At 41.7% G+C, this 15,930-nt stretch overlaps 2 protein-coding genes across 2 annotated transcripts in view; one reads left to right on the forward strand and one right to left on the reverse strand.

Annotated features, from left to right (window-relative positions):
- Positions 1–7,048, forward strand: part of dsc2l (desmocollin 2 like) — a 45,308-nt gene extending 38,260 nt beyond the window's left edge. The window contains exons 13-16 of the mRNA XM_063200985.1: positions 28–264; positions 967–1,076; positions 4,040–4,396; positions 6,339–7,048. Of these exons, the coding sequence (XP_063057055.1) occupies positions 28–264; positions 967–1,076; positions 4,040–4,396; positions 6,339–6,557 (923 nt within the window). The 3' untranslated portion in view covers positions 6,558–7,048. The remainder of the gene's footprint in view (positions 1–27; positions 265–966; positions 1,077–4,039; positions 4,397–6,338) is intronic.
- LOC134450929 (desmoglein-2.1-like) overlaps positions 1–15,930 on the reverse strand; it is a 511,642-nt gene that overhangs the window by 235,992 nt on the left and 259,720 nt on the right. The gene's annotated exons all lie outside the window — the stretch shown is intronic.

Below are 15,930 nucleotides of genomic sequence, written 5' to 3' on the forward strand. Positions count from 1 at the left end.
GTATGTTTTCTTGTTGTTTTCCCCCAGGTGAGTCTGTGGTTCTGCAGCAGGCCAAAGCTCTGCCCATCGGTCATTACCAGGTGCCCGTGGTGGTGAAGGACCTGCAGGGCGTGGGTGAGGTGCAGGTGGTGACCGTGCGCGTGTGCGAGTGTGCCAACACCACACCGGGCGAGGAGGAGTGCGTGCCCCTGAAGAGGTCCGCAGCGCTGGGATCATGGGGGGTCCTGGCCATGCTGCTCGCACTACTACTGCTGCTACTGCTGGGTGAGTACACACACACACACACACACACACAAACCAGTGATAATAATAATAATAATAATAATAATAATAATAATAATAATAATAATAATAATTGTATTTGTATAGCACTGTATCATACAAGGCATGCAACTCAAAGTGCTTAACAAATGGGGGGAAAAAACATCATTGTTAGCGATGGGCGGGCTGACCTGAAGTCAGCAGGCACTTGCAGTTCACCGCGGTTGACCGCAGGCACGGGTTATGAAATAATATTTTTAATGATATTCGGGTCGGTTGCGGTCGGTCAGGACCTTTGAAATGATGCCGGATGTTATAGTAGGCTATAGCCTGTAGCAGAGATGGTGCGCAGTGTAGCTCACGAAGCTGAGCGAAAGTCATACCTAATGAAAGCTAGGTTGCAATTGGGCTTTAGATCAGTGTTTCTCAAACTTTTTCAGACCGAGGACCACTTTGTCCCCCCAAATATGTTCAGGGACCGCCTGTCAACTGAATTGAAAGTTGATTGTTGCTAATTTGACACTGCTAATTTCGATGCAGATCACTTACTTTTTTATCCACATTCACAAGCCTGTCTTATTGAAGTGAAAATGCTATGTTTAGCTTTGTAATAATGTTACAAATATAGCTTACTGCTAGCTAACAAAACCAACTTGACTTGACTTGACTTGACTATTGTATTAAAATGATCATCCTGTGTTGCAGTGCTTCTGTTTGCCTTCATCTGCACTACTGAGAGTGAGAAGATCTACATGGATGATGGCAGTGGAGGCATGCTGCTCAAGTCCAACACTGAGGCACCCGGAGAGGAAGTGGTGAGAGACGACAGCATACACACACACCCAAACCCACACACACCCACACCCACAGATACAGAAATACACACACACACACACACACACACACACACACACACACACACACACACAGACACACACACACACACACACAAACACACCCACACGCGGGCACATACACACACACACATATACACACACACACACAGATTCAGACAGACACACACACACACGCACTCACAGGCGCACGCACACACACACACACACACACACGCACACACACACACACACGCACGCACACACACACACACACACACACACACACACACACACACACACACACACACACACACACACACACACACACACAGCTACAGACAGATAGACAGTCACACACACACACACACATACAGACAGATACAGATATCTCAGATACAGACAGAGATACAGACAGACTGGTGCACTACACACACACACGCACACGCACACGCACACGCACACGCACACACACACACACACACACACACACACACACACACACACACACACACACACACACACACACACACACACACACACACACACACACACACACACACACACACATTCTGCATCCTTCACTTTCTCGCTCAACCTGTTTTTAATCCGTTCCCCCATAACAATGTTAGAGACATGTTGGGCCGGATAACCCAAAACAAAAAAACAGCAATGTTTGGTGATGCTCTGTCTTTTTGGTGATGCTCTTTCACCTGTCACTTGCCAGCTGCCATGATTACTTTGTTGATCTCTTGACGATGATGACAATGAGAATGTTCACAGAGATATGAGTAGAGGTGGAAGAACTTGACTGAGAGAGAAAGCAAGAGTCCTATCATGCATTCCATCTACGCATGCTCTTAGCAGATATGATACTACTCATGACCTCAAAACCTTGCTCCGAAGAATTGTCTGGAACATAGAACGTAGACTGGAAAACATTTGGAGAGGACTTTGTGAACCCAGGCGTTAAGACAGGGGCGGAGTGGCCCACCTTTTCCCACCGGGAGAATTTTCCCCTTGGCGGCCCTCTTTAAAAAAACAAAAAAACAAAGCGAACGTGGTTTCCTAACCAAAAAGACAAAAGCCACGAAATCTGCAGTCGTACTACATGTGGACATTAGTGTTGTCAAAATATCAACCTGAAGTGGAGAATTGTAGCCTACACCTTGATGAAATGCACAGCCAGTGGTGTAGTCTACGTAAAACGCAGGTATACGCACCCATTTCAAAATTTCACGGATTACAGTATACCAACTTAAAATTGATTGATCCATTATTTACAATATTATACAGTACACAAATATATACAGTAGACTATACACACATCAAAAAATGCTCAAATATACAGTATACCCACTTCAAAAAGTAGACTACACCACTGGAGCCATCATCACAGTCCAAAGCATTCATAGGCCTAGGTTAGGCTACATCACGCTACTGTTCCATGCAAATGTGCACTCCACTGTCATTTTGACAGTTTGAAATTGAAATATCGTTTAAGGAAGACAGGATGAGCATGGGCACAAAGTTTTGGGTGTGGGGATTTTTAGAAGAGTAGGCTTACAAAATATAGTATAGTAGCCTATAGCTTACAAAAAGTCTGTCTACATTGTGCAATAAACCCACCATGCAGCAAATAAGCCAAACTTAGCTACTTCAAACCACAACCATAAGTCAACAAAATGTATAACCAAACGGTGTAGGCCTACCTTAAAACGCTGTCTTCTCGCAGCAAATGTCTTTGTTTCTTGCAATCACTCTACTTTAATTCACAGCTTATTAGCCTACACACCCAGCACTGGTCACATCAGAATCTTGTGTGGTAATTATTTTGTTCCATTTCTTCAGACATAGGCTACATCCTAAATGTACCACATATAAATATATGTATGATAATAATATTATTTCGACTATAAGGAGATATACTGGTAGGTCTAACAAATCAAAACAAAACCCATTGCTTCTGTTAGGTGCAGTTATCTTGCTTCTGTTAGGTGCAGTTATCTTCCTTACCACTTGGTGGAGTCTGTTCGTAACCCAAGTCAATAACCACAGAGCAAGTGAATCAGGACTGGAAAGACTGTAAACTGTAACAGTCGTGTGGAAATCGGAAAATAAATCATAATGTATTCATATTTCCATCCTTTGGTAACCAATATACATATCACAGGTTCTTCAAATACTGAAAACGAAACTGTGTTACTAAGATCTTGTAAACTTCCGCGATCTACGGTGTATGAAAATTATCAGTAGAGAAGGGGTGTGGCCAATTTACTGTTTGACACCGTCAGTGAGGTATTGCCGTCTGGTATACGGTATAAGTACTGGCTAGTCAGCTGAGGTCTTAAGCAGGCAAGTGAGAAGTGGGAAGATAGTGCTTATAAGTATTATCTCTAAACTTCAGGGCCGGTTGGAAACGTAGGGCGACCGCGTTATTACATTTCATGGCCGCGGCCCACCGGGACAAGTCCCCGATCTCCCGACGGCCACTCCGCGCCTGGGTTAAGATATGAGCTTCAGTCCCCGAACTAAAAGCAGACCCATTCCTAGTGATGTACATTGGGCTTTGAATAGACCTAAGTAGTATGGTTTTTATTGCCACATGTACTCAGTAAAAATGCAATATATGTTTTACTGTGTACAGCTATACATATGTGCAGTAAGACATCACTATGCGTGTTTTTTATAGTAAATGGTGGAAAAAAGGTTCTCACAGAGAATACCCATTTCTAATGGTGTACGTACAGTATCCCCATAATGCACGCCGTTCCACCAGTGGGATGCTGTAATAGTCATTGAAAAGTTAACTACCATATTACTACACTACTATGACATTTCACAGGGCCTTTAGTAATGCACTACGACTACGTCGTTGTCATTCTGGTAGCAGCAAATTTGTAACGCCATATTTTAACGGGTTAATTCTCTGCTCCCCTTAACAGAAGACAGACCCGTTCCTCACGTTGTGCCCCAGCCCAGTGGAGCAGGTGGACATCCAGACCAAGAGCCAGTTGGCAGGCAGCCTGGCTGGGGGGCTGGCTGGCAGTGGGATGGCTGGGGGCCTGGGTGGTGGTGGTGTTGGTGGTGGTCTGGAACAGGAGACCTTGAATCAGCAGAGCATGTACCAGGAGAACGCCTTCCACACCTCCACGCGCGAGTACCGGACGACCGACGGCCAGAGCAACTACTACAACACCTCTGGTCACTACGGCCACGGTTTCTATGGCGACGCGGGCTACGTGAGCTACTCGGGCGAGGCCTTGGACACGTGGCGGACCAACGAGGTCTACCTGGACAAGGTGAGTAGAGCTGGAACCACTAGCCATTTGAGGTAGTGGCCACCTTGGACAGGCCATCTGCTGGGAAAAATAGGGCCCTCATCTTGCAGTAGATTGTGTTAATTCAGCTCTTTGCATAATAGTGTTTTTATTGCTCAGACGCGTTTCGGCGTGTGCCTTCTTCAGTGTGCAACCAGTTGCACACTGAAGAAGGCACACGCCAAAACGCGTCTGTGCAATAAAAAACACTATTATGCAATGTGCGACCTCCTTCTTGAAACATTGAATTTGAAATTTGGGCCAGCACCCTCAGAGACTGAAATAATTAAGAGTGACGCCTGCTCCAAGAAGTTAATTCAGCTCTAACATACCCACATTTGTAATAAAACAGCTCAAATCTCAAGAGCCTGAATGCAGCGTATATGTCGCACCAAGCACCAAAGAGTAAACAACATTTACGCTCCATCAGGCTAAAATGGGTTTAACATGGGCAATCTCAAATGTGACCCTGCTTTTCAAAGTGGCATGTTTTCATGTTCTTTTTTGCAACAGGTTGTAGTCAGTAAAGGAATAAATGGCTGGGTTTCCTTTCAGCTTTTGCTGCCGAGTATGGTTTGAGGATAATTTTACGAGTGAACAGTACAGAGTTTCATCACGTCAATAAAATACACAATCGAGTGCAGTCAGTGAAGTCTTAACAGCTCTAAATTGCCTTGGCTGAGAGCTATGAAGCCTTTGTTTGTCTACTCTACAACCTACTATCTGAAAGATCAAAACAAAACATTTGATTTTCTCATTTGCAATCTGGGGTTCACACAGCTACAGTAGATCTACTCTCATTATTGTATTTGCACATTGATACAAATGCCACGTCGTCACACTGAAGGAGATATAAGGCGTGAAAAGAATTAATAGAACAATGCTGCTGCCAGATCTAAAGGGTGCCTGGCCATTGTATTTCTGTTTGCAGTAGTAGCTGATTAGATAGACGGTATATTATGAAATAGAAATGCTGCCCCATTATCGACATACGGTAGCACCTATAGTTGCCTATTATCTGCCACTGGCCTGCTGTATCAAAGTATGAAATTAGAGTTTAATTCAGATAATTCAGCTCACATGAAGTTACTGTTTGAGGAAATTATCTTTTATATTATAGCGTTCATTTTTATATTTTAAAAAGCCCCATTTTACGATAATAGACCTGCCTATATTAATGATTATAGATCTGCCTATGTTAGTTCGAAAAATACAGCAGCGACAAGTAATTTACAGTTAAATTAATCCTAAATTAACAAACGTGTTAATACACTATGGCAGAAAGTCTTAAGACTATAATGGATCAACTGTACTGCACTATGTGTGCCAAAGGAACTGATAACCCCATTGACAGTATCTACTCTCAATGGATAACCCTTATTTGCCCATTCGTTGACTTTAAAATACCTCCTCTGACTTATCTGATAACAGACTTGTTCATTGATCAGTGATATTACATTATTACATTGCATTGCAATCCACTTACACTACAGGACGTAAATAAATGAACAAACTCCAATGAAAACATGGCCTCCTTGGTGGAGGTAATAACTAATCTTATAATGCATCCATGACACTTTAACATTTCTCCTAAATTTGTATTGAACATTGCACCCTCCAAGAGCACCAGTTGATTTTGAGGGCTACTTGTAGTACTTAAGAACCACCTACTCTTCTTCTGAGCATTAACAGTCCAGTCCTGTGTCTTCCACCAGAAACTGGTGTACTTCTGTGGGCGTGGTGAAAATGGTCTTGGGTCATCTATTAATGACTAGTTTGATCATTGGATGACTTGTGGACATGATACCTTTTCTAAAAATGCCTAGTTCGTCTTTAAATGCATCAGGAGACAAAAGCGTCCTGAAAAATTATGTGGAAACCTTCTGGTCATTAACAGTCATGTCCTGTGTCCTCCTCTGCCCAGAAACTGGTGTACTTCTACGAAGAGGAGGACGGGCGGTACGCGGACGACCTCCTGAAGGATTATGGGTACGAGGGCGAGGGCTCGTCGGTGGGCTCGCTGGACTGCTGCAGCCAGATGGGCCTGGAAGAGGATTCCATGGACTTCCTGGACACGCTGGGTCCTAAGTTCCGCCTGCTCGCCAACGCCTGCACTCGCACGTCTCCAGAGGACGACGACTGAGAGAGAGAGAGAGAGAGAGAGAGAGAGAGAGAGAGAGAGAGAGAGAGAGAGAGAGAGAGAGAGAGAGAGAGAGATGGATGCATGGAGAAAGGGAAGGGTGAAAGAGGGAAGGAAAAAAAACAGAGGGAAGATATAGGAAGGAAAGGGGAGGGAAGAAAGCGTGAGAGTGCAGAGGGAAGAAGAAGAGATAAGAAAGAACAAACGAAAGAAAAAGATAACAGAAAGAAGAGTGAGAGAGGTGATTAAATGAAGACATGAGCAGAAGGGAAGAGGAATAGGGTGGAGAGGGAGAGAGAGAGGGAGAGAGAGAGGGAGTGTGTGATGAGAAACAGATGAAGCATATGTGCTGTTTGCTGTAATGTGGCGGGCGGGAGGGCGAGGTCAGCCTGGGAATGATCTCACCAGCTAGAAGCTTGGGACACTCGCTTTCTAACCAACATGCTGACACACTGGATTCAAACATGCTGCCTGCTCAAAGTAGCCTTTGCTTTGTGTGTGTGTGTGTGTGTGTGTGTGTGTGTGTGTGTGTGTGTGTGTGTGTGTGTGTGTGTGTGTGTGTGTGTGTGTGTGTGTGTGTGTGTGTGTGTGTGTGTGTGTGTGTGTGTGTGTGTGCGTGCGCGCGTGCATGTGCATGTGCATGTGTTTGTGTGTGTGTTTGAGAGAGAGAGAGAGAGAGAGAGAGAGAGAGAGAGAGAGAGTTTGTGTGTTTGTGTGTGTGAGTATGTGCAAAGGAAAGTGAATAGAAGAAAGAAGAAACCCTTGCAGTAATTGCTTAGTTGTGTGTGTGTACGTAGTATGTATGTGTGTATGTGTGTTTATTTTCTTATGTACTGTATGTCTGTATCTTTATCTACAGTATGGGTTCCGGCAGAGTGTAAATGCAAACGTGTGTGTGTGTGTGTGTGTGTGTGTGTGTGTGTGTGTGTGTGTGTGTGTGTGTGTGTGTGTGTGTGTGTGTGTGTGTGTGTGTGTGTGTGTGTGTGTGTGTGTGTGTGTGTGTGTGTGTGTGTGTGTGGTCTGGGAGGGGTGCATTCCAGTTGTATTTCTTATTTTATGCTCAAGTCTAATGCCCCTCAGATCTGACAGAAACTATGATAGTGTACCTGGCATCTAGGTTTATGAACTGTCCCCCTGGTACTCTACCACTGTACACCTCATCACACCTGAGCTTATCAGTCAAGGGTTGGACCACAGACTACTGTAAACTAGCATATACTGTAGGGGTGTAAATCAGAGCCTTTGTGGTAATTTGATTCAGTATCGATTTCTTAGGCCAGCGATTCGATTATTTTCGATACTTAAGAATGCTAACGATTAATCGATTTCTTATAGACGAATCGATTAATTGAATCGCCGGCTATAGGATCGATGCATAGATACAAAACGATTATTATTTTCACCCCTACTATAATGTATCCCCTCATGAACAAGAAAAGCTGCAGTTTTATTGTAGTAGTTCTTGCAGTATTTTTGTGTACAGATTACTGCATAATTCAGTATTTTTGTAGTTTTTTTTCATCTTGCAACATATTTGCAATACTTTCCTGTACAAAGTATTGCAGTCATGGTTTCAAACAGCAGTGATACTCCAGTTATAACAGAGATGTTTTTAGAGGATACATACCTGTGCTATATTTGGGTATTACCACAGTAATACTGGAGTAATACTACAGTTTTCAGTTTTACAGTTACAGTTTTCATAATGTAGTTCTTATAATGCAGTAGGCCTACAGTACAACACTTCACTTTTCATAAGGCCTGTCTGGGGTTGGACTGAATGCTACGTTCTACTTTGATGCCCGCAGTGTTACCTAAGGAGAATGATGTGGTTGTGTGATTTGTCTGTTTATCTTGCTGTTTGCTTTCTACATTCTCCATGTTGTAAAATACTTTCACACTGGTTTGGCTAGCTCAATAGTATGTGTATTTTTTTCAATGCTGGATTCATAAATAAAAGCTCAACATCGTTGACAAAAAAAGACACTTCTTTAAATTCTTGGGAATATTGTGGAAATATTCCTTTTTGGATATTTGTGAAGTTTTTTTCAAGTGATGCCCTATTCATTAAAGGCAGGCATTTTAGTTCTGAAAGTCCTCTATTTATTAATATTTTTGTTATACATGTTTTAATGTTCCGGCAGTGTCTTATACAGGTATAGTCTGTTTCTGCCGAGGGGCATGTTTGTGCTTGTGTTTTGTCCGTCTGACAAAGAAAGTAAGGCTTAGTTTATGTTCAAACAGGAAAGCCCCCGCTGTTGGCTCATCCTGTGACTGTTTGATCATTGTCCTCCATTGCTCAGCTGTTACAGTAGTGGTGAGTTCCCCACGCCAGGGGTTCCCAAACTTTACCATGACAAGGTTCCCCTTATATCGGAACAGTACAGCCGAGGACCCCCCCCTATATCGGAAGAGTCCAGCCAAGGTCCCCCTTACATGGGTTGTCCCACTCATTTTCAGTCATCAGTCATCTTTCTTTCTTTCATGTCAATCCTTTTCTGTGAACCTCCTTTCACCACCATACTATGGGTCTATGTTTGTGTTAGTTATTCAGTTTTTTAATTATTCACTTTGTTGTTGTGCTATGTTTTTCCTTCCAACCTGAAGCAGCCCTCTCGCAGCCCCACAGGGGTCCCTGTCCCCCACGTTGAAAACTACAGGCCCAGACTTCCTCCCGTAGCTCTGATTAACAGGATGTCCTCCCCCCACACATTGCTGGCTTCCTGCTCCACACTTAAAGCTCCAATGTGTAAGATTTTCCTTTTTCAGACTTGCCAGGAAGGACCGAGGGCTGACAATACAGCCATAACTGTGTTAAATTTGTCATGTCATGGTGAGCACACAAACACACGCGCGTGCGCGCGCACACACACACACACACACACACACACACACACACACACACACACACACACACACACACACACACACACACACACACACACACACACACACACACACACACACACACACACACACACACACACACACACACGACCATACTAATTTAAAACTGGTAAAAAAACGTGAGTTAATGTTGGTGGTATGTTTTCATGATCTTTGAGCTATGCTTTGATTCCTCAGATAATGAAAATCCTTCAAACAGTGTTTAAGTCAGTACTATTCAAAGACTATTGTAACATTAATGAAAGTGAAGCCATACTCAAATGGAGATGTTTGAATACCATAAATTGTATCGCATATGAGGCTCAAGCTCATGAATACGTTCTAAAGAAACACTGACCTCTTGTGGCTATTCCGAGAACAGCATGTAGTGTCACAAAACAATGTTTGGTGTTTACTGGAGGTCTTGTCACTAACGGTAATCAACGTTACCACCACAAGACTTTCACAAAGCTACCTGTCCTTTGAATTTAATTCAGTTTAATTCTGGCTGTGGTGTTTTTATATTACATTATGCTTTCCTGTTATGTTTATGGTGCTGTAATATGGGGCAGCTGTGGCCTAATGGTTTGGAGGTTGGACTCACAGAGTTTGAATCTCCAACCTTACCAACCCATTCCTCTCTCCATAGTTGGAGTGCCCTTGGGCACGGCACCTTTCCCCAAACTGCTCCTCGGGCTGTAACCAGTACGCTGCAATATCTGTAAATCACTTTGGCTAAAAACTGTCAACAAAGAATGGTGTAATATGGGGGTATTAAAAACCACTTAAGCCATTGATGACACCCAGGACACCCCCTTCACAGGTACAACATTGGAATCTGTCAATGACAGGGCCATAGGAGACAGACTGCCCAAAAGCCCATGGGCCACAGTTGCCACAAATGATTGAGAAATTGAATTAAAGGACATCAATCTGGCTTAAGAACAGGAACTGTATCTGTTGTTTTCCTTTCATTATAGGGAGTATGAGAGAGAATCCGTTTGTTTATAAATAAATAATCCTTCACCACCACTGAACGGATAGCCCTTTCCTGTGTACTTTACTGTATGTGTGCTGCTGTCGGGAGCCCGAGTTACGATTGGACGAGAGATAAGATGCTCTTTTCCATCTTTAATTTCCTGTGTGCAGTGGTAAACCATGAAGAATCCTCGGATCAGCAAAAACAATAACCTAATGTGGGGACACCATGGTTTTGGAAGTGGAATTTTGCGTCGGATGCCGCAAAACTCATACAAGAGTTATATTTATGTTAGTGTAAATTACACGAAAAAGAAAACCCATCTCTCCGCCCCATTCTTCTATGACTGCAAAACACTCGGAGTTCACTTGGAGTACACATCGCCATTTACATAAAGCCTACTTCTCCCAGAAACAAAAACACAGAAAGACTCATACAGCCTTTCCCCCCCTATTATTGCAGACAAAATGAGTGGGTTTTCTTGAACACTTCACATTCAGTATAACTGCAGTGGAGGCGAAGGCAGGGGAGGAGTTGTAGACTGAGAAAGAAGAGACTTGGAAGTCTCCCCAAGAGGGCTCATTAGTACATGTTTAACAGCTCTCTCTACGCTTTTAACCAGCACCAAAAGAGAACTTCCAACACTTTGAAAACACTTAGGCCTTAAAAGGCAGCAAAAGGGCCTTTGGAGAAAAGGCGCGTATCTTGAAGAAGAGAGGAGGAGACATACAGGATTGGTTTATTATTACAGAGGCATGAACGAGATGGTGTGTGGACCAAGACACCGTTACGTGGAGAAATTACACACAATTGGACTTTTGGCATTTGTGTGTGTTTGATTGTGATGTTAATAATGTATGCACATATGGTTTTGTGAATGTGTGTGTGTGTGTGTGTGTGTGTGTTTCACTGTGTGTGGTACAGTATCATGCCTCAGGTCTTATGCAGGAAGGCAACACCCTGCAAACAAATGTACCCACAATTATGCCATGACTCCAATGAATATACTGTTCTGGTCTCCTTAGAACTCATTACTTTCATGTGTCGTGCAGTCGAAAAGCAAAAAAAAAACAAAAAAAACATGTACCGGTAATATTGAATCCAAAGCAATCCAAATGGTCCAAAGTGGTTTAGAATAGGTTTGCACAGACAATGACAGTTGTGATCTCCAAAAGATACTGTATTAGGCACCACACTTCTTACTGAAAAATGACCTGATAGGACCTGCCATGTCTGAAGTGTCTTACCAATTATAATATGTTGAGTGATGTCCAAGTAAGGTTAAGCAACAAGATTTCATTGGGAATATTTTAAAAACATTTTACTTGTAACTTGTGAACTTGACTTGAAAACATTTGTCATGATTATGTGAACAAGTTCAAAATAAACCTGTTATGGCATTGCTCAACGCCACATTGCTTAAAAATTGAAGGAGACATGCTCACACTACACACACACACACACAGTTTTTAACTGGCCGCTGAATCAAACATACAGTTCAGAACGATATTATTAGCCCCCCTCCTGAAATTAAACATTTCGCTTGATTTCTCGGTGAGAATGACCATTAAAAACCGTTTCTGTTATTCTGGAAACAAATACACTGATGGAGATAATGTCCAATTAGTTGAATTTGGATTTTTCCATTTTCACAATGAGTTTAAACAAAAAAGGGTAAAAATGGCAAGGACAAAATTATTAGCCCACTTATCATTAATAGTCAGTAGAGTGCCATTTATGAACCAAAACTGACATCAGGCACTTTGATTAGTTGTTAACTATGTTGGCACATGCCCTACCAGGGATTTTGGCCCATTTTTTCGTTGCAAATAGTTAAGCTGGTCCAAATTGCATGGGTGTTGAGGATCGACATTCATTTTCAGCACTCCTCAAAGATTATCTAAAGGATTGAGATCTGAACCACACCATGACCATGGTTTTAGTATCCTTGAGGAACATTTGAGGGTCATTCTACGATTCGGCTGCGCTTTTAAGTCCATGGATTTTATTTGCCAATTCCACTAACTATTAACTGCATCCAATGATGTTTTGGACATTAGCACACATTTATCTTTCTTATAATACAGAAAGTGTAGACATGGCATTATTTCCCTCAGCAAGAATGAATATTTAAGACTGGTTTTGGGCGTTTTCATGTCGTCCTGTTTTCCAAATGTCAGATTCAGTCTTCATATTAGCATGTAAAGAAACTTGTTTTGCCCAAGACGATTGCAAATGTTGATTCACAGTTAGTCATCACAATATGACAAAACTGTCAGAAAGACCACTGTGCTTTCCATTATACATTAAATTTGCCATCTTGTGTGTGTCCACAAAAACTTTGTTAACCATGTCACGGTCTGAAACCCCCTCCATAAATCAGTAATGGTTTGGTCTTAGGTCATACAAATAAGATCACGTGATGTCATAACCTCTTTGGCAGGATATGGAAAGACTTTTTTGTAAGCTTTGAGCTCCATCCTTCCATAATTTAATCCATTCTTTTTCATGTTCTCGCAGCGGGAAAATTGCCTGTCAACTGTGTTATCAACATATTCATAAGAATCTGAATTAGCAATCGCATGTAGAAAAACACAGATAAAGCATACAAATACATTAATTGATTAAAGTGTTGTGGTGGAACTTCTGAGGTCCTCAGTTAGCACAACACCATAAAAATGGCTGAAATGTCAAGCCGTGTTACCGTCAATGGTGTTACGCATCAGCTATGACAGTTGAGGAGGAGTATGTTTTTGCCAATTTATCACCATATTGACAGACAAACAAACAAAATAATCTGTGTTCTAGGGAGATGGGTTTGTCCGCTCTGTTTTTTCTCCTAAAAAAGTGCCGACTTGTTCCCCTGCACTGTTGATCGTAACACAGTTGAGTAACACGGTTGACTGTTTTGAAAGTGTTTTTGTGCTAATGATCCCTATGTGTTGGACAAATCCTATGAACAGACACTAGGGATTATTTCTGGAGAGGGAAGTCTTGTGTAAGGAGGGTGACTAAGTTCAAATCAGACGTTACAGGGATTTATAATGAAAATGTGTCAGTCTGTATCACAGTGAATCATAAAATCCTACTTATGAAGCTCAACAATCACATTTTCTATATCAGTTGCACAGATTAATGACAACATTATTGTTAAGGGACATAAGCACTTTCAAAGGTATGTTGTTTCAACTCTTTAGTATTTTTTATATATGTTTGAAATGAAATGAAATGAAAGTATTTGTCCATAACACTGTTGACAAAATAATCAAGCAAATGTTCGCTTTCATTAGAGTATTTCTCAAATGATTTAAGATTAAGCTTGGCAATTTGTTTGTTTGAAAACTTAAATATCTACACAATGTAAATATCTAGGTAATTTATCTGAAAAAAAAAATACTGATAATTGACATTTTGCGTTTGCCAAAAGCGCACTGGAAACGTAGAATGACCCTTGAACAATTTTGGAAGAAAGTTTTGAGTTATTTTCTTATTGAAAGATCCAGTCAAGATCTTAGCTTCCTCTATGAGCATATTTTTGCATGGTCACCTTCCACATTCCATTATAATCTTCTGTTTTTATGGTGCCATACACCCAAACAAGGTTTCCTGTGGCTGAGGCTGCCACAGAATGATGCCTCCACCACCATGTTTCATTGTGGAAACCATGTTATAAAGACTATCCCTTTCTTCATCTGACAGAAGCAGAATTCATGCATCAAAGCAGGTGCAATAGAATCTCATCAGATGAAAGCAGAAACTTTCAAAACTAATTTTTGATTTTCAAATGTTCACAGGCAAAGCTCAATAACACTCTGATATGCACTGCCTTTAGTAAAAGGGTTCTTCTGTGATGATGGCCCCAAAGCCCAATATGATGACAAGCCTTAACAGCTGTCTTTCTTGAAATAAAAACTCCAGGTGAGGCCAGGTCAATAACAATCATCTAGGCAGGTGTCCAATGCTTCTTTGGTCTAATGAGACTAAGCAGTTTCCACAGTTATACATAGTGGTGGTGTCATCAAGTTTTTATACTGTTATTCAGCCTCAGACACAGGGAGTATGGGTCTGGATCTGGATTGCTGGGTCCTCCAACAACATTGTAACTCAAAGTAAACATTTTAATTAGTTCAGAGGTTCTTCAAGGACACAAAAACCATGATACTGGAATGACCCGCTCATAGTCCAGTCCTCAAACCCACTGAGAGTCTGTGGCAAATGGCTATGCTCAGCATCCATGCAATTTGGACCAGCTAGAACACTTTGCAGTGAAGAAATGGGCCAAAGTCCCTAGTGGGGCATGAACCAACCTAAGTAACAACTGATCAAAGTGCCTGTTGACGGTTTTGGTTCATAAATGGCGTCATATTGACTATTAATGGTCAGGGGGCTAATCATTTTTTCCTTGTCATTTTTGCCCTTTTTTGTTTAAACTCCTTGTAACGATAGAAAAATGCAAATTCAACTCATTGGACATTATCTCCATCAGTGTATTTGTTTCCAGAATAACATAAACGGTTCATAATGGTCATTCTCACTGAGAAATCAAGAGAAATGTCTAATTTCAGGAGAGAGGCTAATACAGTAATATCGTCCTCAACTGTAAACCACACTCTGTGAATGAAGGAAGCGAAGGACAGCACTGTTCAGATTTTTTCTTTGTTTATTCACACACAAATGTTTCAGGCAGAGCCCTTCTTCAGCGTTTAATACGTTTGTGGGCGAATAAACAATGAAAAAATCTGAACAGTGCTGTCCTTCGCTTCCTTCATTCATCCAAGGCCACATTGCACCAGGTGAAAAGAAGGATCTTTGGATATTTCACACCTCACTGATCGGGAATGCTTGGTTCCTCTTGGTTGCAGGACTAGGCCTTATCAGGTTTTGAAACCTTACACTGGAAAGTTCAGAGTAGCAACATGATATCTTTCAGACACATACACACACGCACACACACGCACACGCACACACACACACACACATGGTCATATTACCTCGCAAATACTGAGCCAATCTCTAGATCAGATGCCTGTTGTAACACATTGTGTTCTATTTAGACATTTCTCATCATTTCTTGAACGGAACACGGATGACAGGAGTATCATTCACACTACGATGGAAAACAACCAGTTAGTCATACAAACCAGCAAAGACCAACACACTCTCACCCCGAGTCCATTTCTGACTACCTTTGACTAGACTGCAGTTTTTGATGTCAAGGGTATACCTTCCACGTCATATATTGAATACGTGGCCTAAACCTAAACTTTTTCCTAAACCTAACCGTCAGTGAAGTTATGCTGCCACAAGTGCCCGCATTTGAGGCGGACTTTGGCTCCAAGGCCATACCTCAGATGTCACAAATTGCAGTGTTAATTTTGACAGGAATTTTTAATTTAGTTTAAGTTTTAGTCTCTTGACGAAAATGTAATTTTAGTTTTAGTCACAATTTAGTCATCTAAATAATTTTTATTTTAGTCTAGTTTTAGTCGACTAAAATTCATACAATTTTAG

This window comes from Engraulis encrasicolus, chromosome 6 (assembly GCF_034702125.1).
Source record: "Engraulis encrasicolus isolate BLACKSEA-1 chromosome 6, IST_EnEncr_1.0, whole genome shotgun sequence".
Taxonomy (NCBI): Eukaryota; Metazoa; Chordata; class Actinopteri; order Clupeiformes; family Engraulidae; genus Engraulis; species Engraulis encrasicolus.